This window comes from Hylobates moloch, unplaced genomic scaffold, assembly GCF_009828535.3.
Source record: "Hylobates moloch isolate HMO894 unplaced genomic scaffold, HMol_V3 SCAFFOLD_5, whole genome shotgun sequence".
In the NCBI taxonomy this organism is placed as follows: Eukaryota; Metazoa; Chordata; class Mammalia; order Primates; family Hylobatidae; genus Hylobates; species Hylobates moloch.
The window spans coordinates 62549493-62576932 of NW_026652280.1; the positions used below are offsets into that span (position 1 = coordinate 62549493).

The 27440-nt window shown below is 38.2% G+C and overlaps 1 protein-coding gene across 23 annotated transcripts in view; it reads right to left on the reverse strand.

The window, feature by feature from the left end:
• DLGAP1 (DLG associated protein 1) overlaps window positions 1–27440 on the reverse strand; it is a 993959-nt gene that overhangs the window by 338994 nt on the left and 627525 nt on the right. For 2 of the 23 annotated variants that reach the window (XM_032152731.2, XM_032152729.2), the window contains exon 1: window positions 15490–15781. The exons of the other annotated variants lie outside the window; for them this stretch is intronic. In XM_032152731.2, the coding sequence (XP_032008622.1) occupies window positions 15490–15540 (51 nt within the window). In that variant the 5' untranslated portion in view covers window positions 15541–15781. Of the gene's footprint in view, window positions 1–15489; window positions 15782–27440 lie in introns of those variants that run through there. 23 annotated transcript variants of the gene reach the window in all.

Sequence of the window (27440 nt, forward strand, 5' to 3'; positions counted from 1 at the left end):
TCTTGAGACAGAATCTTGTCAATAACACCTCAGTTTTTGGTCATAAGGCCTTTCAACTGATTGGTTGAGGCCCATCCACATTATGGAGGGTAATCTTCTTTACATAAAGTCAACTAATTATAGATTTTATCCACGTGTATAAAATTACTTCACTGCAACACCTAGATTAGGGTTTGATTGGGCACTGGGTACTCTAAACTCAGCAGGTGGCTGCACAGAACTAACCATATAGACAGGAATTCGGGTGGCAGCTTCTGAGGCAGTGGGAGGGAGACTTGATGGGCAGACAGGGCCACTGCAGGGCTTATTGATATTCAGATTCTCTTCAGTTGTGAGCTGCATGTGCTCCGTTCATTTTCTGAGGAACTATGGTTTGGGTCAAAGACATGAGTGTAAAGACCATCTCCTCACTGGTTGCTCAGGAGACCCACAAAGGCCATGTAAGCAAAGTGAGCCTCTTACTGGCTCTGTACCAGAACCTAGCAAGGTGCCTGGCATGTCAATTTCATTGACAATGTTCTTTAAGGGCAAAAGAGTCATTCATGGAATTTTTATTTCTTGTTGACAAATGAACAGGAAAATCTACAGTCACCTGAAACATCCCACCATGGTAAATAAACAGGAAATTGGCCAGGCGTGGTGGGAGTTCAAGACCAGCCTGGCTAACATGGTGAAAACCCATCTCTATTAAAGATACAAAAAATTAGCCAGGTGTGGTGGTGCATGCCTGCAATCCCAGCTACTCGGGAGGCTGGGGGCAGAAGAATCCCTTGAACCCAGGAGGCAGAGGTTGCAGTGAGCCGAGATCTTGCTATTGCACTCCAGCCTGGGAAACAGGGCAAGACTCCGTCTCAAAAATAAATAAACAGGAAATTTATAGACTCATCTTTTATTTAAGCCTGTTATATTCTGAAAGACAAAGAATTCCATAATGCCCTGCCTTGATAAAACAAATATAGAGCTAACCTTAAAAAAATCAAGATTTACTGTAGCAACTTGCACATACTACTAATGTAACACTGATCACATTGTTTTAAAACCATTGTTTATAGATCTGTCTCACCCACCAATCTGTAAGCAACTTGAGAGGAGGGATGATGTCATTTGTCTAGCAGAGACCATTATTCATTCCTATAATTCTAGTTCTAAGCAGAGTATAAAAGAAAACAACATACAATAAAGTAAAAGTGCTCATGAAATCTGTAATTACATCACTCAGGTTGTACCTATTTTATTCAACTGAGAAATAAAGTATGGGTACCTTTCATCCCAGATTTTCCTCTGCCAAGGGCAGGGAAGAAACCTGGCAATGGATGTGGGCAAACAGGGATCATGGAGGAACACATCTCCATGCACGAAGTTGCTGGTGCATGTGTGTGGAGGGGGCACGAATGACAAGTATCCAGAAGAGAAGCTCTGTTGGCATCCAAGGAGCTGCAGTTGGATGTTGCTGTGGAGATATTTGGGGAAGCACGGCCACAACCCCCAGCAGGGTCAACTGAAGCCTACTAGGCCCAGAGAGCCCCATTACCAGATCATGGCGGGACCAGTCAAACAGAATCTGAAGACTATCATCTCACCCTGTGTATTCCAAAGCACATTTTATGGACCACCAATCCATATATATATATATATATATATATATATATATTTTAAGTTCTGGGATACATGGGCAGAACATTCAGGTTTGTTGGATCACCAATCCTTAGAAATGTTTTGTGAAATGTGGTTCCAAGAGGGTTTGGGAGATGCTTTATATTGTATTGTTCTCTTAAAGAGTTTCCATCCATATGAGCATCTTAAAGATTCTAGGATGTCTGCCAATATAGAATTCTGAATATAGTACTCAGTTTCTCAAATTCAACTCCTTTTCTTCACATTAATATCTATTCAAATCATCCTTTGGGAAATGTCAACTTCTTCACATACAAACAAAGAAACTGACACCCAGAATGTAAATTACAGCTTATATGGCTAATAAGTGGCAGAACTGGGTTAGAATTCAGATCTCCTTTGGGCCAGTGCACTTTCCCCATTCATCACACTGCAACTATTTATCTCACCACTGAACTCTTCATGAATACCTTTCAACAATTTCTGTGAAACTGTTTTGATCTCCCTATATCAGTATGTAGAAGGCAAACATGAAGGAATGGCTACTGTGTATAGGAGGGACTCAGTCTTTGGAAACTTCATATTTTGTGTCAAGCCTGTGCCAGGATATATTTCATTCAAGTTATCAGTGCAAATGAAAGGTGGTAATAGAGACATGTAAGTGACACTGATCTATACAAATAGGTTTGGGTCACATCTTGTGTTTTACACCAAGAACCTAAATCATGCTAACCTTTTGATGGTAAAAACTGTAATGAGAGAAGAATGCTTCATCAAGATAATAAATGATTACCTTTGCATATAGAAATAACCAGAACCCATGCATGCACCCTCCATTATTCCTTCTGTCTCCCGACATTGACTGGAATTCAGTCTTTAGTATCCTCTCTCGGTCACACACACATGAACGCACAAGCACACTTCATATTCAGTGATGATGTTTTTCCTATTACGAAAACTGTGAACTACCCATGGACAGTAACAATGCAGATATATTTCATTTGAGAACGGCTTTCTTTTGTCATTTTCTTTCTTTACCTTTTTGGTGATGAGCCAAGCTGACCTGATGGGTGAGATTGTTCAGATACTCATGCTTCCTCCTCGTAACAATGCTGGCTTTCTGCAATTCAAATGACCCACTACAGCTACACGAGTAGGCACTTAGCCACCTACTCCAGTTAGTAATTATTTGTTTAGACTAAAAAATTCTGAATCAATAGAAAAACATTAAATTAAGCCTCATTTTTGATATCTCATTTGACAAAGGAATCATGTTATTTTTACTTGCAGTAGATTTAGATAAACATCCAGAAAAAAAAAAAGTTTTGTGTTGGAACGGCCACAGAGAACCTTCTTTTCTTTTTTTTTTTTTTTTTCCCAGTAAGGAACATAATTCTAAGTCAGGAAAAATAATTTATGTGGTTTCCTAGTTTCTGCCCAAACCAGCCATATGCTCTCAATGTTACTGGAAGAAGTCTGAAACAGAAAATACAAAGTAGGGGCAAGAAGGCCCTTGTGGGGGATCCAGGGGTGGAAAATGGGAGGCAGCTTAAGTGCCCCCCCATCACTGAGGCAGAGGAGTGAGAGCACCTTTCTCCCTTGTACACCCACTTGTCTGTCAACTTCTCTCCTTCCATTTGAGGCTGCTCCTGGATGTAAATTTTGACCTGGTTTCAGTTGTAATAAATACATGAGGCATAGAAGTAAGAGAAGATCAAATAACTTTCTAAAGGAGAATCTCATAAATAACAGTAGCTTTTGTTGTGCCCAATTACATTGGTGGCATAATTTTCTTTTTTCTTTAATTTTCTATGAATTAAAAGATTCCTTCCTTCCTTCCTTCTTGTTTTTTTTTTTTTTTTTTTTTTTTTTTGACAGGGTCTCACTTTCTCCCCCAGGCTGGAGTGCAGTGGTGGAATCACAGCTCACTGAAGCCTCGATCTTTCAGGCTCAAGCAATCCTTCCACTTCAGCCTCCCGAGTAGCTAGAACCACATGCACATGCCACCACACCCAGTTAATTTTTGTATTTTTGGTAGAGATGGGGTTTTGCCATGTTGCCCAGGCTTGTCTCAAACTCCTGACCTCAAGTGATCTGCCCGCCTCAGCCTCCCAAAGTGCTGGGATTACAGGTGTGAGCCACTGCACCTGGACTGTTTTGATTTACTAAACAGCTTTTATTTTTCTCTTCTGTTACACAGAAACAAACAAAAAGATAACTATTTTGTTTGGGAGGCATTTGGGTATCATGAAATATTTAAATCAGAGATTTCTAGCATGTGTGATCAATGAAAATAGAGGGCAACTAGGACTTCTGAACTGATTTCCTTTTGGAGCATTCTCATAGATGAATCTACGAGGATACAATGATTTGTATGAATGATAAATTTATCTGAATAATTTATCTGAATGATAAAATTTTGATACCTTTATTAAGATACTTGAAGGTGTTGGTTTACAAAAGATTAAGTACCACAGTGTAAAAATTCTATTGTTGCATTAATTTGATTAGCAATAAAAAACTCAGAATCCATTTCTAAAGAAGTTGATAATACAAATAAAACATTGACCTAAAGACTGACTATACACAAATAATTCCTGCAATTTATCCAACTCATAAATTGGTATAAAGATTTATGGGCCGGGCACAGTGGCTCACACCTGTGATCCTAGCACTTTGGGAGGCCGAGGCAGGTGGATCACGAGGTCAGGAGATCCAGACTATCCTGGCTAACATGGTGAAACTCCGTCTCTACTAAAAATACAAAAAATTAGCCAGATGTGGTGGCGGGCACCTGTAGTCCCAGCTACTCAGGAGGCTGAGGCAGGAGAATGGCATGAACCCAGGAGGCGGAGCTTGCAGTGAGCCAAGATCACGCCACTGCACTCCAGCCTGGGCGATAGAGCAAGACTCCGTCTCAAAAAAAAAAGAAGATTTATGTAATAGATGATTAATCATAGCACTGGTTGTAAAAGCAAAATGTGTGGTAGTGAATACTGTTCCTCAGTGTGTATTGCTAATATACTAGTTCTTTAATATGCGATGTTAATATAGTAGAAAGTAGCTTCATTAAAGAAAGAATTTTGATTTGATTAAATCCTGTGTTCCCGGTGTCTGGAAGTGAGCTTGGCACACAGTAGATAAGCATTAAACATTTGCCAAATGAATGAACACCCCATATAATCAAATATATGTACATAGGTGAATGTGTACGTACACATATACATATTTGTATGTTAGACTATATGTAGAAAATAGCAGAAGGAGAATGTTAGAATGGTAACAGTGATGGCTGCCTTTGGTAAGTAAGACTGGAACACGGTGGGGGAGGGGGCTTTTACTTTTAACCCTGTATCAATCTGTACTATTTGAATTTTTTTCAAAATTAGCATTTGTAACTTTTATTAAAAAATGAATTCTGTGAAAGAACCCCAAACGTACGACCACCGGAGATCCGCGTTTTAGAATTTGTGTTGTCTTTACATTATCTCAACCTAAAGATACAACTCCATTATGTACATAGATAACCTAAGGAACAGGCTTTGACTGGAAATTGATGAAACCTGGACCAGAGAATCAGAAATTAGAATCTTCAAAGAATCATCATTACAGATTATATTTTGCTTTTTCATTTCTTCAGCTTCAACTAGAATTTTATATTCAAAGTTAAGAAAATTTACATGTAACTGTATGCAAAAACCCATATGGTCTGTGTCAGTCTGTACCACTTATTTTCAATGAGATAAAATAGCTTATTTAAACTTTGAATTTTCCCATTGGATTTAGATGATTTAGCTGTTTATCCAGCAGCCCTACACTTAAAAATAGATGAGATGACATTTGTGGGTTCTTTAAAAAAATACCCTTTGGAGAAAGAAGCAGAACACTAATGCCATATTTACCATTTACATTATATAAGAATGGCAAGTTTTTATAGAATGAGTCCTTCATAGAAAATATCCTCCTTTCTGGCCAGGCACGGTGGCGTGGCTCACGCCTGTAATCCCAGCACTTTGGGAGGCTGAGGGGGCAGATCATGAGGTCAGGAGATCGAGACCATCCTGGGTAACACGGTGAAACCCCATCTCTACCAAAAACACAAAAAATTAGCTGGGCGTGGTGGTGCACACCTGTAGTCCCAGCTACTTGGGAGGCTGAGGCAGGAGAATCGCTTGAATCTGGGAAGTGGAAGTTGCAGTGAGCCAAGATCACGTCATTGCACTCCAGGGTGGCGACAGAGCAAGGCTCCGTCTCAAAAAAAAAGAAAAAAAGAAAAAAAGAAAAAAAGAAAAAAAAGAAAATATCCTCCTTTCTAACATAAAAGCTATAGCTCTTCTGTAACCAGTCACAATCATTGCATATATAAGGGCATCCCACATGAGTTTCATTATTTGATGATTATAATTAATTTAATGGAAACATAAACATGTTTGGAAAGTTTCCAATAATAGCACAGGAAGATTTTTCTCTCCCTTCTCCCTTCCAATTATGTAGTGCCTCCCGCCATCGCCATCATTCTTTTATCAACTATTTATTGTGTGTCTGCTACGTGGGAAGCACAGTTGTTATAAAACAAATATAAAGATGATGTTGACTATATTTAACTTGACCTTATGTACCTATTTAATAATTATAGCAACCTGCCAAAAATGTGAAGTGATTAATATTAGCCTTAAACCTGCTGTCATACAATTCTACAGAGTCCAAGATAAGAATTAACATAAGTTAAGCTGAAAATATACTGTCATCTGAAACTGCAAACTGCGTAGGTATACAGGAGAACTATAGTCAATTAAAGTATGAAATATTAAAATCAGTGTTCCAATCTTGGTAGCATTGCTGATGGCAAAGGATGATGACACCAGGAGGAAATGAAAGCAAACATATCACTTTCCTTCTCAGAATAATACACCTATCTTAGGATCTTACTGATTTTATTTATTAAAAAAATACACTTTAGGAGAAAACTGCATTTATCGGGTAATATGAAAGAGGAAATGAGGTCTGTGTGAGGGCATGGGTATATGCCATCACTATGCAACATTTTAATCTTCAGTTTTTATAGGAGTTTCCTCTGAGCACTCATCAAAGGTAATGGGATTAGATTTTTTTTCTTCCTTTGTCAAATGTTCTCCTCACCCTGAATACTGTCACACAGATCGCAGGTGGACGAGATTTGTCCACTGAGGAGGAATTGCACTTTCCGACCCTCCTAGGATGTGACTTGAACACCATGTTGGGCTTGCCACCTGCTACTGCTCCGAGGTAGCCGCTGACCTAAAGGCATCGCAAGGGCGGTCAGGTGAAGAGGGAGCAAGTGTTCTCAGCCACACATTTTTCCATCTCCCCTCAGAATCCACCTCTCAGAGGTGGCCTAAGTGGCCCTCCTACCGGATGCATTGTTTCATCACGACTGTAGCTTTCTTTTCTTAGATTCTGCCAATGCTTTTAATGGGCTGGTCCCCTGCTAAGAGCAGGGATTTTGTGTTTTCTTTTGAAGAGCGTGGTAGATTTCTGAGCACCCTGTGGCAGTCTGTAAAAGTGATAAATACTAATGATGAACAATGAAGCAGGCTCTTGAGTGCTGGGGCTGGCTACAGGAGAACTCAGAACGAGGGAAAAAATAAATCAATTTCTAACACAAAGGCAAGATTTAGCCTCTCATTAGATCCAACTGCTACGTGTAAAGAAGTTTGTTAAGAAAATGGCACAGGGATTTTGTGAGGTGGAGCCAAGCCTGCGAAATAGGCTTTCAAGATGTGTTTTCTATCTTCCTTCCAATTTTGGGTGTTATGATGTAACAGGATTTTGAAATCCAAGCATATGTTATTTTCTTTCTTCTTTTCCTTTTATGTTTAAATCTCCATTATGATGAATTAGCTTTCCTTCCTCAATAATTTAGAGTTTATTTTCTATAAAAAGGAAGCATTTAGAAATGTGATATTAGGCATATGGCCCTCTTTCAGATCCTTCCAGTTCTATTTGTATATGGTTTTAGACTCAGCTGTATATATTAATTTATGTAGCAATGGATATTATAAATCCTACACTTTATATAGATGTAGCCTCTTTCTTTTCATAAACAAAACTTGAAACAATACTAAATTTTTAAAAAGATAGACATAATTGATAATTTCACTTTGAGAAAGCAAAGTAACCCAGATCATAAACGTTATGGACAAAGGCTGGGCACAGGGGCTCATGCCTGTAATTCTAGCACTGTGGGAGGCCGAGGTTGGTAGATTGCCTGAGCTCGGGAGTTCGAGACCAGCCTGGGCAACATGGTGAAACCCCGTCTCTACAAAAAATATAAAAAATTAGCTGGGCATGGTGGCGTGTGCCTGTAAAGCCAGCTACTCGGGGGGCTAAGGCACGAGAATTGCTTGAACCTGGGAGACAGAGGTTGCAGTGAGCCAAGATCAAGCCACTGCACTCCAGCCTGGGCGACAGAGTGAGATTCTGTCAAAAAAAAAAAAAAAAAAAAAAGTCAGGGACAGGGATAAATGCAAATTGTACACATTTCTCTCTCTTGATTTTATGATAGTTTGGAAAAGAACCATTTTTTAAAAACCAGTATATTACTAATTGATGGCATCTAATGTCTTAGTAATTAAAAAAAATGTAGATTGGGATGAAGCCACAGAATTCAACAATGGGGAGAAGAGAGAAATAGAAGGCAGAGACAATTTTAGAATAACAGCCAACTGTCTGTGGAAAAAGGGAAGCTTCAGTTAGTGAATGAAAGAATTGAGTTTTCCTGATGTTTTCATCTAAGATTACCCTCATACCATATGCACAGGGCTTGATCATAAAGTATTTGAAGTTAATAAAAATGTAACTAGTCCACTTGAGCTAAGGAAATACCAAAACGTCAATTGTTCTTTCTCAAGTTTAGTCATGCTAATCAGATTCTTTCAGTTGTTAAGAAATATTCTGTTGTATGGTTTATGTGTAAATATGACTAGAAATTCTCAGTAGTGGTAAAGCATCGTAACTGGGCATGGTTGCTACACATATTTATATCTCTGATAGTGCCTGGCATTGTCCCTTGCGTACACAAAAAGTTCAAAACTACATGCTTAATGTTTGACAGAAGTGTAGGATTTCACTCTCCCCTGAAAGCACTCTGTTTGATAGAGAGCTGCACCCTTTTGTGCTTACAGCAATGAGTAAACTCTTAGAGCCAGGTTGTGAACTGCTTGTTGTAGGTATATGCTGTAGATATTTAATCACTTGATAACTCATTAGTGATACATTTAATTAATCTAAGATGATTTATGTTTCAAATGTGAACATGATGTTTTACCACTACTTTTACTATTTAATAAAAAGATAATTGTTGCATCCATTTATAAATTTTGCATTAAACATGACACATTTATCTTTTCAAAGAAAATAATTGTTAATCTTAGAAAATTTTCCTCAAATGTGCAATACACGAGGTAAAAACCAAACTCTGGTTTTACTGTACTTGAAAATAAATTAGCGTGCATTTCACATGGTATTTTGTTTTTCTCCTTTCATAGCCTGCTTTGGTAAAAAAAAAATCGTGTCATAAAAGAGACGGCAAATTAGATCTGGGAGTGAAGAAAACTTGTTCCTAAATTTTATCTTAGATATTGAACTACTAAATAGATGATAATGAAATTAATGTCTATTTCATGCATGAAGCAGCTCTATTACATTCTTTTATAATTTCTTGCTTTTGAGAGGTTAAGGTGGAGGGCTTATTTTCTTTAGACACTGACCCTGGGATTCATGAACTTCATTATTCTCTTTATCTTATGATAACTATGCCCACAGGGTACAATTAATGAATTAATTCATCAATCCACTCATTCACATTTATCGAATGCTTCCTGTGTGCCAAGCACTGTGGGAGTAGAAACCAAAAGAATCAATAAAATCAATAGACTTATATTTGTCTCTGGGGGTCTACTGTCTATTGGGGGACAGGTAGAATTATCGGAGGGGAGGGAGCAACAAGCCCTCAAGCTTGGTGTCAGCAAAGTGTGAAAATTGCTAGAAAATCCACACTTAGGCATTGGTAGCATGGGAGCTAGTTTAAGGAGGTCATACTTGTCTTGGGACTTGAATGATGGGAAAGACTTTGGCAACTGGGCAAAGAGAAGAGAGGAGGGCAGTACAGAAGTGGAAACAGAAACATGAGCACATAAACAGGCACGATGTATACTCATGGGAAGCAGCAAGCTTCACTTCGGACCTAGGGCCTCTCAGGGTACTGCTAGAAACAGATTTTGTTGAAGGTATTCAGCTTGTGCTAATAGCCTGGACTTGGTTTAAAGACCCAGAAGGTCTTTTTCAGAATTTATTTTCTTGGACAGCCTCTTTCTATCACCAACATGGCACTGAGAACAATAGAAAACAGCTCCTTTTGTTTCTGGGACACACCTCCTCTTTTCTAAGATTCATGCCTGGTTGCCCAGGGAAATTCCTCAAACCAGCCTTTCTTCTGAGCTGATCACTCTCTTCTGAACAGGACATTCCACCATCTGCTCAGACACCCAGGCTGTCAGCCCCACCCTCAATCACCAGGCATCACCTCCCTTTTCAAGGAGACCTCACTTCTCTTTATGTCTAAAGCCCCACAAATGGCTTTACTCCTTCAACCCTCTCTTTCTAGACTTCCTCTAGCGCCAGCATTGCAATTCCTCCGACCACATATTTAGGCACACATATAATATTTAGAGGGCCTCTCTACTCCACATTTAACTCTGTAATATCATCTTTTTTTAATATTAACATCTTATTCCTCTTTATCAGCTCATTTGGAGCCATCTTTCATTTCCCAAAATATCACCACTGTATTCTTTTGGCTACTGCATCAAATTACCATAAACCCAGTGGCTTAAAAAATCTCATATTTAATCTCTTACAGTAGTGGAGGCCAGAAATCCAAAATAGTTTCACTGAGCTGAAAGCAAGATAGCAGAGCTGGGCGTCCTTTGGAGGCTGTAGGGGATAATCCATTTCCCTGCCTTTTCCACCTCCCACAGCTGCATTCCTGGCATTCCTTGTCCCATGGTCCCTTCCTCCATCTTCATAACCAAGAGCAAAGCATCTTCAAATCTCTCGCCGCTTCCACGGCCACATAGTCTCCCTCTGTCTCCTTCTTAAAAGAACACTTGTGATTACATTTAGAGCCCAGCCAGATAATCCAAGACAATCTCCCACCTCAAGATCCTTAATGTAATCACATCTGCAAAGTCATCTTTTCCACATAAGGTAACATCCTCAGTTTCCTGAGATTAGAGTGTGGCCCCATCTGGAGGCTCTATTCCACTAGCTACGACCACCCACACTAACACCATTGTTAATCGAGTACTTACTCTGTGCCAGGCGTTATTTTATGAGATAGGCACCATCATTATCTCCATTTTACAGATGAAGAAGTTGAGGCACAGAAAGCTTTAGTAATTTAGTAAAGTCATATAGACAGAGAAGTGGTAGAAAGAGCATTCAAATCTAGGTCTGTTCAACTGGAAAGCTGTCACTCATTCAAGGAACACCCTGTTGCCTCTCACATTTTGCAACTGACCATGTGTGTCTGTGTTCTGGTTTGAATTAAAGGAACCTAAAAACTCTCATGGTCAACACAAAATGGAAAATTTTCCAGAAACTGCACATGTCCCTTCTCTAGCTGTACTTGTAGATATTTCTTCCACAAAGAGTATAGTTAATTAACTGGTTAGGTGGTAACAAGTAGCAGTTTGCTTCTCCAGTGAAATACCAGTGGAAGCCCCCCTAAGTAGTCTGACATCAGGCTACGGTTGAAGAACATGAAGGGCCAACTGAGTTCAGGCAAAGTGCTATGGAAAGAGTAATCACAGAGCAGGTCCAGGAAAATAATGCCTGTTTAAAAGGACGATGGAAATGAAACAGAAATGTAAGACCCAGCTACTTTCTCTTAGAGAAAGTGAGAAAGGCTGAAAACTCCTGTAGACATAAGGCTTGTAGAAGAAAGCTTGAGAATAAAGAATACAGAACAAAGAGAAGTACTTTCAGTTTAATTTAAGGGAAAAATACACTCAGGGCTGACTATTGGAGATCAGAAGGCAAATGAACACTGGCAGGCAGTGAGAAATTAAGGATTTAAAAAATGATCCTTATATATTTTTAAGAATAAACTTTTTCTTTTATTCTAAGGAGGCAGTAAATCACGTGGAAAATAGAAGGAACTGGTCCCTGGAGTCAAACAGACTGAGGGTCCCATTCCTTAATATCAGCGTCATACATGACAACTTGAGCCTCAGTTCTTTCATTTACCAAATGGGAACAACAACACGAAGATTAAGGAAATTATATGAACCACCTTAGCACAGTACTTTGCAGGAATGAGTAGCATAAAGAATCATTGCATCTGGTTTCTTCAACCTCAGCAAGACAAAAGGTAATACAGCTTGTTAAAGAGTCCAGCTAGCTATTTGTGCATTCAGAGAGAATTCACTCTTTGCCAGGCGTGGTGCTGGATCACGGGCCACAACTATGAATAAGAGACCAGCTATGTTCTTTCACGAAACGATCTAGTGGAAGAGTCAAACAAGAAAACAGGCAATCCTACCTAAGATAGAAGAAGCATGATAAAGAAATGATGGGTGCTATGAGAGCATATCGGGAGAGGGTACCTCACTTAAACTTGGCCAGTCAGAGAAGGCTTCCTGGAGGAAACATTATCTTAGATGAGACTGGAAAGTTGCGAAAAGGTTAAGTAGGGAAGAGAGGAGTTTGGCAGGGGTGGGGGGTGAGGGGTGGAGGGGGTTGTAGGCAGGCAGAAGAGACAAAGGAGGAAGCAGCTCATGCAAAGGTCCTGGGCAAGAGAACATGGCACTGCTAAGAAAGAGAAAAGCAGACCAGTATGGCTGAAATGCGGAGTGGACAGAGGGAGTGTTAGGAAATGCGATTGTGAAGGAAAAAAGTCCCCAGCTACATCATACTCTCTAAGTCACGTTAAAAAGTTTGGACTTTATTCCAAGGGTAAAGAGGAACCAGCGAAGGATTTTTAAGCAGAAGATTTAATGATTTTATCTGTACTTTAGAAAGATTATCTGGGCTATAATGTGCAGGATGAACTGGATTGAGGAGAAACTAGAGGCAGGAAGACCACTAGGAGATATTTACAATAGTCTAGCTGAGAAATGATGGAGGTTTAATTGGGATTGTGGCAAAAGGAATGGCAAGAAGTGGATAGAAATAAGATTTGGTGTGTTTTTTTTTCCACTCATTCATTCATTCAACTAACTTTTATGAGTCTGCCTTGGAGGAATGACATGAGGGTGAGATAGAGAGAGGTATCAAGATTGGCCCCATGTTTCAGGGTTAAAAAAAAGCGTAGATAGTGGTGCCATTTACAGGGGTAGGAAACATGGGTAGCAGGCTCTGGGGAAGATACCGAGTGCAGTTTTTGACATGATAGGTTTTTGTGTCATGCCTTTATTTTTGTAACCTAGATATCTTTGTGTACCCCAACCTGTGAGAATAGATGAGGTCATATTAACAGTAATAACCAAGTCCAGTGATACTTTAGTCCTCTCTCATCTTTGTTCCTCCCCCAGTTAATTCTGATTGTCCACAAGAATGAGCTTCACGTGTATTTGGGAACAAATCTGTTTGCTGCCTTCTGTCAGGCCTTTTTGCAATGGTGCCAAGAACTTCTTATGACTGTGGGCCATCTGTACTGATGCTGCTGCCTCAGTCACCACTGTCCTCAGCTGGTACCTGCTCTGTGGCCTTTGATGTGTGTGTGTGTGTGTATATAGGGAAGGTGGTGGTGCTGCTTTCTCTAGATTTTCCCTATTAATTAACTAACACAGAGCTAATATGTGAGTTTGTAAATAACACATGCCTTGCATTTGGCATTGCTAAAAATACCTTCAAGGGCTAACAACTTTGCATCTCATCTCCCAGCATGCATGGGTTGACCACTACAGACAAAAGATCATGAAGCTGATGCTGGCCAAAGAGGGCCTTGCACATTTTCACCCTCAAGTTGGTTTTATGTAGCAATTGTGGATAAAAAGCTCTGCTGGTATAAAAATCTTCTTACTGTACAAATGGCAGGAAATAAAAGACAACATCGTGGTGGTTACAAAAATTTGTTTCCTACTTTGTTTCTGCCAGCTTTAAATTGAACATAGATCAATCTATAGGTTCTGAATTAGTAATATTGGGGAGACGTGAAATGGGAAAAATAGCAGAATTAAATAAGCATAAAAGTGCATGGGGCAGCCCAGGATGCTCTGGAGTGATGAGGGGTGAGAGAGAAAGGGAGAAAAGAAGAAAACAAAATGAACACCTTTCAAATCCAAAACAATGCGCCATGTTTGAGCCTCCAATATCATTTTACAAAGACAGAATAGCCATGAAATCAAACATTTAAGTATGAATAGGTAACATATGTCTGTCTTATTGTTGTTAAAAATTAACTGTGATAGATTGAAATTCATTCCACATTCCTACTTCTTGATGATTTAGTAAATTACAGGCATTTCAAGAGAAATGCCTAAAAATTTTAGGTGAACCATCGATGATATTTTGGGTGGAAGTAAGTTATATGTGGTAGCTAAATACTTGTGCTCAAGCTCTCAGCATCCTGTTTATACTTCTAGGAAAGACATATGAAATGTGAACAATTTCAAGGAATGAAATAAATGTTCTTCTTTATCTATAAAAGTCTGATTGTGGTGTTTAAAGGCTTCCATGAAACAAAAACACCTGTGCCCACAGCTCGTCTCCCATGCATAAAAACAGAATGCAAAGATGAGACAGTAGGAATAGGAGGAACATTTTCTATTTCTCCAATATTTCCCACATGCTTTGGCTGTTTTTGAATAGACCTTCTGAAATATCTTTTGAGGTCACCTACTTTGTGAGCCTAAAGTCTCTGATTTTTCAGGTGACACGGCAGCAAGCCCGGAATGTCTGAAAACATAAATCTTAGTTATATTTTCCATTTTTGTCATTCTTCTAGAAAAGAAAATATGATAATTTCTTCTCCAGCTTGCTAAGCCTTTGTTAGTTTCAGGAATTTCTGCTACCATCTGATGAAAATCAAAATCCCTGCGTTAAACACCAAAAAGCTATATCACAAAAAGTGAAGCCAACCTAGTAATTGCCTCATCACTTCTTGTTTTTGAGATAGAGTAACCAAGGTAGCAATAGAAGTCTCAGAGAGATCTGATGGTTTCTAATTCCATAAACTTAGTGGACAAGTACATTTTCCACATGAACCAAAATCATTGCCGCCATGGTGAATCAAAAAAGTAACAACGAAAATCCACATTACCAGCATGCTGTTATTTTAAAAATCCAATTTTACAAAATAAAACTCACCTAAACTGAAGCTGTGGAATAATTCTAGCAATTGAAAATTACTACCTTCTCTAGAATAACATGTACTTAGAAATGAAATGATTCAGAAATCAACATGATGTATGTATTCTGCTTTTCTTTGCAGCTTAGAGCAAATTCAACATCAATTTACACTATATCATACTAAATGTATTCAACAATCAGTGCTTAAGTAATTTAGCCTGTCTTTGCTGCATCTAAATATTCTGCTGTTTAACTAAATTCACTCCGTACTGTAGATGATAAAAATATTAATATACACATTTCATTCTTATTAAAAAGCTGGATTTCTCCCTTAGCCCTGCAAGTACCATAAGCAACCAAATCAGAGGAAAAGGGTATGTTGGGGGTACTCTTTATAAAATTGTTCATCCCCAATTCACAGACATCATGAAACATGAAATTAACTCCAGCATGTTAAAAGAAAGATTATGGATTAGCACAGAAAGCAAGCCCAAAGAAACGATTTATTTTCCTTTCCATAGCCCAGAATTGCTATTAGCTTACCTTATTAGCTGGAATGCCAAACAGAATGTCTTTATGGAAAATTAAGTTCATTATTCATCTCAGCTTTGATTTGGTATAGTGCAGCTGAGAGCATTTAGCTTCTCTCTATGATTTGCCGATTCTAAGTGGTTGAGTGAGGCAGTAAACACAGGACTTGGGGGTGGGGGGAGAGTGGTTGGTCATGGCTCACAACTCAAGACTTGCAACTTTACATTTTCATTCATATAAAGATACTTAATGAAATAAAACCCTATAGCTGAAGAATAACACTTAAGTGAATACTTAGTGCAGATTTTTCAGCCTGTGCAATTTTGCATAGCAGTTGTACTTGTAGTGTCCGGCATGCTCACTGTCCCAGCAAAATCATATTGCTATCTTTCATTATCTCAGTAAATTCTGGGCTATTGATCACTTTGCAGCACATATAGGGGGTAACGTATATTCTGTCAAAGGGAAGTCCTCATCAGGGAATGATCCTTGCAGTTTGCTAAAAGAAGCATGCCTGATTGTCTGACTAGTGATGGAAAGACAGATGCCTTTTACAATGTTGAAGTGTGCACATGCACAAATTGGATAGAACATTCAGTCAGCTAACAAACGGAGAGATTTTAAGGAGTAAAATAATAATAGATTTCCATCCTTGAGATATCAAATTCTCTTTTAGGGAAAAATTAAGTAATACTTCTCAACAATTCATTCATTTTCTTCAAAGAATTAAAAATGTTTTAGAAACCTCTTGGCAAACCCTTTTCATTTTTTTAAAAATTGACTTCCATAGAGAAAGATCCCAGAAAGACTTATTTAAAGTGTGTGTGTGTCTCATTTCGGGATGGGGCAAAGGAACTGTTGCAGTGTCCTCTTCCAAGTATTTCACTTTATAAGTTTTAAGTGGGCAGCATTTACTAAAATCCAGCTTTACTGAGTGCAATCTGCAACCACATCAGCAAGATCACTTTTAGGTTATCAATAGACAAGGACAATATGGCTAAGCAAGACAATTTCAGTTTAGAGCAAAGACTTACACCTTTCCTTTCTTCGTCACCATACAAAACCAAACCCCAAAACTTCCCTCTACTGAATTAATAAAAGCATGGGTGCATTTAATAAGAAATGATAAGGAAAATCATAATTAAATGATTGGTTTGTTTCAAAGTGTTAAGTATAGTGTCACCATATGACCCAGCAATCACGCTTTTAGGCATATACCAGGAGAAATGAAAACAAATGTCCACACAAACACTTGTACACAAATGTTTACAGCACCATTATTCGCAATAGTCAAAAAATGGAAACAACCCTTGTATCCACTAACTGATGAAAGGATTAAAAGTGTAGTATATCCATACAATAAAACATTATTTGGAATGAAAAGAAATGAAATATTGATACCTGCTATAACATGGATAAATCTTAAAAATAGTATGATAATTGAAAGAGGCCAGTCTCAAAAGATCACATATTATAATATTCTATTTACATGAAATGTCCTGAAAAGGCAGAATCTATAGGGACAGAAAAGTAGACTAGTTGTTGCCCTGGACCTGGGGTAGGGGGACCAAGGAGTGACTGCTAACAGGTACAGGATTCCTTATTGGAGTGAAGAAAATATTCTTATCTTAGATCTTGGTGATGGTTGCACAATTGTGAAGACACTAAAACCATTAAACTGTATACTTTAAATGGGTAAATAATATCACAATAAAATTTATTTTAACATGATGCATTACATTGGTTTGTGAATGTTAAATTAACTTTACATCCCTACATTTGCTTGCTCATGATATATGATCTTTTAAATATATTGATGTATTCAATTTGTTAAGGGCTTGCATGTGTATTTTATGAGGAAGATAGGTCAGTAAATTTCTTTTCTCGTAATATCTTTTTCTTGTTTTGGTATCAGGATAGCATTGGCCTAAGAAAATAAATCATGTTTCTGAAAAAAAAAAGATGTTATAAAATTATTAATTTGCCAAAAGAACATTGTCGTATGTTTATAATTATACGAATGAGTTATATGTAACACATTCTACACAAGGCAGATAGGGAGAGGTTGGGGAAGAGAAAGGATGACCCCAAATGTGGGATGCTCTTGAGGACTAGAAGGCTGCAGACGTATCTCAAGAACCACCTGTGCCAGTGTTTTATCTTGGCTAATTTTCAGTAAGAAAACAAATGCCCAAATCTGCAAGAGTGAGAGCACCAGGGAAAACAGCAGGACTAGGAGGAAAAGGAAGAAGAGAATGAAGATGAAGGGGAGGAAGTAAGAGAAAGAGGAAGAGGAAGACAGAGGAGAATAAGATGTGGGGAGAGCTGTGTTTGATCAAGAGCATGAAAGGGCAGGCGATTCAAGGGAAGGTAGGATCACAAAACGTAATTATAGCAACATCCTACCAAATGATCCAGACGAGAATAAAAGAAGCCTAGAAAGAAACCAAAAGAATTGCACAATGAGGGTTTTGAAGTATTCCAATGAAAGAAACCTGTTTTAAACATGAGAGATGGGTTCACAATCAAGAAAGAACACAGGTAAGTGATAAGCATCTACACAAAGTGCCCCAAAAGGGCTAAAGCCCAGAATAAAATGAGGTTTGTGAATTTTAAAAAGAGACAAGGGCCAGGCACAGTGGCTCACTTCTGTAATCCCAACACTTCGGGAAGCTGAGATGTTTGAGACCACCCTGGGCAACATAGTGGGACCCTGTCTCTACAGAAAATAAAAAAATTAACCAGGTAAAATTAGCATGCAAGTAGTCCCAGCTGATTAGGAAGCTGAGGTGGGAGGATCCTTTGAGCTCAGGTGCTTGAGGCTGCAGTGAGTCATGATTGTGCCATTGCACTCCAGCCTGGACAATGGAGCAAGGCCCTGTCTCAAAAAAAAAAAAAAAAAAAAAAAAAGCCAAGGACAGTAAACACAAAAAAGACTTTTTAAAAAAGAGATGGCTTGGAATGAATAGAACAAGGAAAATCCCAAGGCTTGTTCCAGATGGTACAATGTGAACAGATGATAATGAAAGAGGAGGAAGAGGAGGAGGAGCAGTAGGGAGGAGGGAGGAGAAGGACAAATATCAAACTCTCATATTTTTATTTTTCTACTATTTTCTCTATCAGAGGACATGATCTTCAAATTTTAAAAGGGAGAAGATGCATGGTAAAGAGAAATTTGAACCCCAGCAAAACCTCTTCTATGCAGATGACTCATGCATTTATATTTTTGTTCCAGAACTCCCATGTGAGAGTCAGGTACCTGCCAACTTCACTTAGATACTTCAAAGTGCTGCATACATAGCACCTTCAAAACCAAACTCTCCCGCCCCCATCTCCACCCCAGCAGTAAACGTACTGGGGCTCCTGTAGAGTTCTGTACTTCAGTGAATGGAACCACTGTCTTCTATGCAGGTCAGAAACCTGGGTACTCTTTTTGGACACTTCCCTCTCCTGCCATATCACCAAGAGATATTGATTTGGAATCTCCAGAAACCACCCACTTACCTCAATATCACTGTCACCATCCTAGTCCCAGTAACCATTTTCTTGCACCTGGATATTATATTTGTCTTCTAACTGATTCTCCTCTTCCATCGTCCTTCTCATTCCACTCCATCCAAAAGGATGTTTTTAGAGGGCAAAGTAGATAATTAGCTTTCTTTGCTCCTCCCCCCAACACTAGCAAGGATATAAAGATTCGAATGTTAAACGTGACCTCTGGGGCCCTGTGACATGGTCCTGCATCTTTCCAGACTCATCTTGCACTATCTTGGTGATCCAGCCATGCTAGATTCATTTCTCACCCTTTTGTTTCTTTCTGCCTTTGCATACAGTCTTCCCTCTACTTGAGGCATGATTCCTTTGGCTCATTGTCTAATTAAGTCTAGATTTTCTTCAGCCCTCATCCCAGTCTTACTTCCTAGGGCATGCTTAGCTGAACATCTCAAGTCAATATGCGATTACCTAATCTCTTCTGTAGGTATTGAGCCAAGTGAACATTTGGGATCTGCTTTACTTACGAGCAGAAGGTTCAAAAGGTGCATGGGTCACTACATTCTTAGTAACTTCAAAGAGACTCACGGGTCACTACACTCTTAGTATCTTCAAAGAGACTCACTTAAGTTTGAGTCTCTTTGTTAAATTCACTGTGGAGAGAACTGACTCTCTGCTAGCCACCCTTCTAATAGGATGAGTATGAGGGGTGCATTGCACAGAGGGAGGCAGGAAATAAACACTTTGAGATCAAGGACACTACAGAAGATCTCAGGTGCTAGATGTATAGGGGAGTGCTAAGAAATACCAATTCCCCATGCCCTAGACTCCGTAGGGCCCTAGTCCAGTGGAAAGTTGAATTCTGCTATCATTTCTCCCAATGAAGAAAGGGACAGCCCTGATTTCAGACATTTCTCTGCCAGAGAACCAGGGCAGAGCTCCCAGAATAGTTCAACAGCAGCCCTTACCATGGTAGTAAACTGACATTCATTTGTGTGATTGATTTGAGAATATTTATCTCACCACTGAACAATGGGAGCACAAGAGCAGGAATCATATCTGTTTCTGATCATCATGGTATCCTTTGCCTCTACTCAGGGCCTAGTGATAGTAGGCATTTAATAAATATTTTTGAATGAATGAATGACAGAGCTCTTAAATTGCTAGGCTGTGGTGAGAGGGTAATGACAGCATTAACTGCGATTAGCAAAACACTTGAAACCAAGTGTTTTATATAGAGTGTTAGTACTAGTGTTCTTGTTTATAAATCTGACCTTTCTATATCTTTTCTGGCCAATAATGCTGTGATGCCATTAAAGCATCAAGATTCAATATTAGTCAAATACATACATTCTGCTTAGAAAATTAGCATGTGGGATGTTGAGGCCAGGTGCAGTGGCTCACGCCTGTAATCCCAGCACTTTGGGAGGCCGAGGTGGGCGGGTCACTTGAGGTTGGGAGTTCAAGACCAGCCTGGCCAACATAGTGAAATTAAAAATACAAAAATTAAAATACAAAAATCTCTACTAAAAATACAAAAATTAGCCGGGCACTGTGTGGCCGCCTGTAATCCCAGCTACTCAGGAGGCTGAGGCAGGAGAATCACTTGAACCTAGTGAGGCAGAGGTTGCAGTGAGCTGAGATTGTGTCACTGCACTCTAGTCTGGGTGACAGAGCAAGACTCCATCTCAAAAAAAAAAAAAAGAAATAAAAAAATTAGCATGTGGGATGTTGATTTAAAATATTAAAAGATCCATTAGATTAATAATTTAATTTTCCCAATGAAGACATTTTTCTTTTTAAAAAGAAGACACACCTAAAAATGTTAAGCTTGAGTTTTTATGCTTGACAAATTATAACACAAAGAACTTTTGGTAGGGCCCCCCAAATCAACCTGGGCATTCTTAAAGATTGTTAAAAGAAATGATGGTGGAAAACACTGAAGGTAGACAAGAATTTTGAAGCTTTAAAGAAATATGTTCTGTATATAGTAGCATGATAGGCTTGACTTTATATCTCAGCATCATCCTAGAACAGGCTGTTAAATGGAAGGTCTGTGAGTGCTTAAAGAAGCAACCCACGTTTACAAAGAAGTAGTATGCTAAGCTGACTGTGCTTTATTTTTATTTTTTATTTTTGAAGATTAACTTGGTTGATAGGTAAACACACACACTGAGATTTCTTATACAAACTCATCTTTATAGAAAATAAAACAGGAGAAAAAGATTTCTAAATGGTAACAGGACTGGTTTTCACAGGAGCTGAATTTTCTCACTTCTCCTGGAATCTATTCCAAACAACAAAACAACAAGACAACAAAATGAAAAGAAACACCCACAAATTACATTTTCAGAAAACCAGCAGAAAATCCACAAACTCCAAAGTCAGAGTCAGTCAGGAAGCCAAGGAGAAAAGTCTTAATACTGTGGTAGGTAAGTGGGAGGTATGAAGGGGTTCTAGATATAGCAGAACTCAGAAATCTCTGTTGAATATCCACTCCCCAAAAGTAAGGGCCTTAATCCAAGAGGAAAGTGCTGCAGAAAAGACTGAAATTTACGCAGCAGGTGGAGGGTAAATGGCAAATCTCATTAGGGTCGGGAAAATTCTAAAAGTGTTAGTGAAAGTGACGGCATCATTTGTGTTCCCATGTGACAGGCAGCCTGTGAAGTGATCCACGAAGTAATTGAGGAAGAACAGAACTAGGTTTGGTTCTGAGTCAGATGATGTGTGACTACATAGATGGATTGTATTATGAAGAAACAATTGTAGCAGCAGCATAGGAAGAGCTTGATGCTTGGAAAACTACTGTGCATCATTCCCTCCACAGGAACACTCTTGATTTCCTAGGAAAATTCAACTGATTCAAATAGGAGTAATATACAAGTAATACACATACAGATATGATAAGAAATATGGCCTATGACATGAGTTTACCTATATAACAAACCTGCACAATATCCCGAACCTAAAATAAAAGTTTAAAAGTAAAAAAGTAAAAGAAACATGAAGAATTTCTTGTAAATAATGGAATTTCTTGTAAATAATGAATTTCTTGTAAATAATTAGGAATTATTTACAGTCAGGAATTTCTTGTAAATAATGAAAACTCAACTGAAATATATGTTGTCACAAAAAAGATTAAAAGCATAACCCAACATAACCCAACATTCTGTTATTAATTAAACCAATAATTAATGAAGCAGTTATAACTATAAAAGAAGATCACAAAGCAGAATTGTAAGAACTCAGGAAAGAGATGAGAAGAAAACAGGAGGTCACTGGTAGACTGCTGCAGGATGTCAAATGGGAACTGGCAGAATTGAAGGAAAGGAAGGTAAAGGAAGGGGCATAAAAGATAAAAAATGAAAATGCAAGTAAATTATACAGAGGGAAAAAAGATAAAGAAGGATTAGAGAGAAAAGGACATATATTGAATACGGCAAAGGAGAGCCATCATATGCATAGTTGTAATCTCAGAAGAAGAAAGCCAAAACAATGGCAATAGAATAATTACTTTAAAGTATAATTCAATAAAACTTTTCTAAAATAAAAAAGCCTTAAATCTACTTATGAAAAAGATATCTATCGTATCAGTGCAAAGTCATCTAGAATGATCAACCCAAAGACATATCCCAGAAAAATTTTTGAAAAGAATCCTTAAGGCAGTCAAGGAAAAAGATAAAAATCAGTTAAGGAAGAGAAAATGAGGTTGACATCAGACGTATCCACAGAAACATTTAACTTCAGCACAGAGTGCAGCAGGATCCATAAGATACCAAGTTAGAAGGCAGGAGTCAAAGATTTTCTCTCTAATAACACTCACTTTCAAGTATCAAGACTCGAGGAAAAAGACAGCTTTGAGCCTGCCAGGATTTGGGTAATACTGCTTCCTCATATTTTCTAGGGGAAGATCCTAAAGGAGGTGCTATAGACTAACATGAATCAACAGAGAAATGTTGGCAAAAGAACCAGCGGCCAGTGTTTAAATGATCCAACATGACAGGAAGTTCCTGTTGGCTACATATATACACCCTTTAAGAATTTTTTTCTATTCCCAATTTGTTATAATAATTTTTTTGTTAGATCACTAATGGCTGTTGAATATTTGGGAAATACCTTTTCTGCATATATTGAGACAATCCTATGTGCTTTTTTTCCTTTAATCTTTAAGTGCTGCGAATTATGTGAATATCTTTTCTAATGTTAATCTTTCTTTTTGTTAATAAATAAATGTCATCTGGCCATGTTATTTTACATTATTTTTAATTATTTAATTATATTTTTAAGTTTATTAAGAATTTTTATGTCAGATTCATGAAAGAAATTGCATTTAAATTTCTCTTTCTTAAATGGCCCTTGTCTGGTTTAAGTCTATATTAAATCCTGAAACTAGTTGGGCATCTATTTTTGTTGTTGTTCTAAGTTCTAGAAGAATTTTTATACGACAGGGATTACCTCTTCTTGTAGGTTTTATAACACTAATAGGGTCTGGTCTTTTTCTGAGTAAATTTTAAACTAATTTTAAATTTTAATATATCAGTTTCTTAAGTTGTTATGGATATATTCAAGGCTTCTGATTTTACTGAGTTTTGAATGCCTTATTTTTCCAGGAAACTGAACACTTATATTTTCAAGGTACAGGTTGAGTATTCCTTATCTGAAATGCTTGGAACCAGAAAGGTTTTGAATTTCAGATTTTTTCAGATTTTAGAATACAGTCATGGGCCAAATAACATTTTGGTCAATGATGATTCTATGTAAGACAGTAGCCCCATAAGATTATAATACCATATTTGTATCTTTTCTATGTTTAGGCACACAAATACTTACCATTGTGTTATAATTGCCTACAGTATTCAGCACAGTAACAGGTGGTAAGATTCTGTGGTCTAGGAGCAATAGGTTATATCATAGTTGAGGGGTGTAGGAGGCTCTACTATCTAGGATGTGTCAGTAAACTCTATGATGTTCATACAGCAGCCAAGTTACCTTATGGTGTGTTTCTGTGAAGGTATTCCCGTCATTAAGTGATGCCTGGTTGTGTTACCATCTTACTGGTTCAGAAACCCCAATCCAAAAATCTGAAATTCAAAATGCTCCCATGAGCACTTCCTTTGAGTGTCATGTTGGCTCTCAAAATGTTTTGGATTTTGGAGCATTTTAGGATTTGACATTTTCAAATTAGGGACACTCAACTTGCATTCGTATGAAGTTTGTTTCTCTTTTTGCTCATATGATAGATTTAATATCTACTGTGTATATATCCATGGCCCTTTTTTCATTTCTATTAGTGTTTATATTGTGCTTTTTTTTTCCCTCCTTTACTCAGAGGTTTATTAATATTATCAGTTTTTCCAAAGAACAGCAACAACACAAACTTGCTAACAGTGATTATGTCTGGGGAATTTCTATTATCTTCTTTATGTTCGTAGGTATTTTACAAAATGTCCCCAATAAATGCATATTAACATTATGAACCCCTCCTCCTAATAACACCTGTAACAAAGTAATATGCTTTTAAATAAAATTTTTAAATGTAGACTGGATAGGAGATTCATAACTGGTTGAATGACTTTTCCTGAATGGTATCTAAATAATTTCATGAAAAGGAACAGGACAGTCTCCAGCGAGAGGCAGAGTCTTTCTTTCTAGCCCTATTCTGAACTTTTAAAAATTGCCAACTTCAACAATGAGATATTGGATACAATTATGAGAATTAAAATATTGTACATTGTGGGGAAATATTTAAAATATTGGATCTCGGATTTAGCATAACCCAATTTTGTCATTGTTTTGAAAACTTTTTTTTGGTAATTCAAATGACACTTTTAGATGAGTGATTTAGAAACAAGTTGTTCTTCCTTCAAGATTCTACTGCCATTTTCTGGAAAATTATAGTAATAAATAAATAACTCTAAGATGACTACTAACGTAAGTGGAGCTCCCTAGAATTAGGTAGTGCACAAGCTGCACATTAGTAACCAGTGGCCCTTGTCTAGAATATACTCATATCTACATAATAATATTTAATACAGACACATGTAATACCTACATTGTGTTAAACCATCTGAGTGTGCAGTAGAGTGTGGGGAGAACTGTCAGTATGATTTCATGTGAAAAAATGGTCCTAGAAATTTTACTTGAGTGTGAGGCAGCCTGACATGATTACCAGACAAGCTGGTACTTTGATAGAAGTTCATGGCCAAAGAGTTCCACTGAATGCTGTGAAGTCCGGACCCAAATGAAATAATAATATTCACACTGTGACACCATAAGCTAAGAGGGATGCTTTTCTTGGGATGAGATACAACTTGTCAGATGAGATGCTCAAAGTCCTATTCTTAAAGAATTGCTGAAGGCAATATTCACGATAGCAAAGTCATGGAATCAATCTAAATGCCCATGAACAACAGACTGGATAAAGAAAATGCAGTACATATACACCATGGAAAACTACGCAGCCAAAAAAAGAATGAACTTATATCCTTTGCAGCAACATGGATGGAGCTAGAGGCCATTATTCTAAGTGAACTAACATGAGAACAAAAAGCCAAATACTGCATATTCTCACTTAAGCCAAACATTAAGTACATATGGACACAAACAAGGGAACAACAGACTCTGGGGCCTACTCTAGGGTGGAGGTAGGGAGGAAGGTGAAGATCAAAAAGCTGCCTATAGGGTATTATGCTTATTACCTGAGTGACAAAATAAACTGTACACCAAACCCCCATGGCAGGCAATTTGCCTATGTAATAAACCTGCATATGTATCCCTTAACCTAAAATAAAAGTAAAAAAAAAGCTGAAGGAACTAGTTCTATTGATGGTGGAAAAATGAAGACTTAAGTGGCAAATAATGGTTTGCATTAAATATTTGAAGGAATGCCATGTGGAGGAGTGATTAGGTATATTTCCTGTTGTTCTACAATCAATAAAAGGGAGGTAGATTTTTAATAATTAATTAATTAATTAATTTTGAGACAGAGTCTCACTATGTCATCCAGGCTGGAGTGCAATGGCATGGTCTTGGTTCACTGCAACCTCCACCTCTCCGGTACAAGCAATTCTCCCACCTCAGCCTCCCGAGTAGCTGGGACTACAGACGCGTGCCACCACACCAGGCTAATTTTTGTATTTTTAGTAGAGACGGGGTTTCACTGTGTTGGCCAGGCTGGTCTGGAACTCCTGACCTCGTGATCCACCTGCCTCGGCCTCTCAAAGTGCTGGGATTATAGGCGTGAGCCACCACGCCTGGCCAAAAAATTTATTCTTATTTTATGGCTCCAAGACAAATTCAAAGAGAAGTGGATTTGGATTCACAATAGAGAAGAATCGTCTACAAAGTGTGTCAAGAATGGAAAGTGCCATTGGGGTGGGAATCCAGGCCACTTTTCTAGAGGTCACTGGTAATATGTGCGAGGAGTCAATCTATGTGTAATATTTAGTGTTTTGCATGACTGTTGGCCTGGCTCATCTACTTCCAGGAATTTTTCCTGAATAAACAACTAGATGATTATGGAAGAGTTTATAACTGTAAAGGATTTGAATAGGTTACTAAGTAAATACAAAGAAAAGAAAAAGAAATGTGAAAGAAACATTAACAAGAGCAAAGAGAGCTGGGAAAGAGAATGAATTCAATGGAACAGAAACTACAATTATAAGCACTGGGGTAAAAAAGAGTGTGAGACATTATTAGAAAATGGCCAGTCAAAATAAGGTTGAATGCAGGACGCTGAGGCAATGGCCCAATTTTTTTGTTAATTAGATGAGAGAATTGTGATTGCTAAAATTAAACTTAGATTGAGGAACTCTGGTGAAGTGAGGTCAACAGAAATAGCTAATAGGTGGGAAATTACCTTAGTCACTTGGAACAGAAGAAACCTATTACTAATGGGTATTAAATTATTTATAATATAAAGAAATACAGGCCAAGCGCGGTGGCTCATGCCTGTAATCCCAACACTTTGGGAGGCTGAGGCGGATGGATCACGAGGTCAGGAGATCAAGACCATCCTGGCTAACACAGTGAAACCCCGTCTCTACTAAAAATACAAAAAATTAGCCAGGTGTGGTGGCGGGCCCCTGTAGTCCCAGCTACTCAGGAGGCTGAGGCGGGAGAATGGCGTGAACCTGGGAGGCGGAGCTTGCAGTGAGCCGACATCACGCCACTGCACTCCAGCCTGGGCGACAGAGCGAGACTCAGTCTCAAAAAAAAAAAAAAAAGAAATTCAGCTGATTATCTAGTATAATGCTACATCCATAGAGGACTTCAGTATATAGTAATGAAGAAAGTGCTCGCTCTGTGTATTAAATTATTTATAATATAAAGAAATACAGCTGATTATTTAGTATAGTGCTACATCCATAGAGGAGTTCAGTATATAGTATGAAGAAAATGCTTGCTCTATAAGTGTGCACTCTAGGCTAGGTATTGACCCAGACATTTGTGATGTCTCCATCTGAAAATAA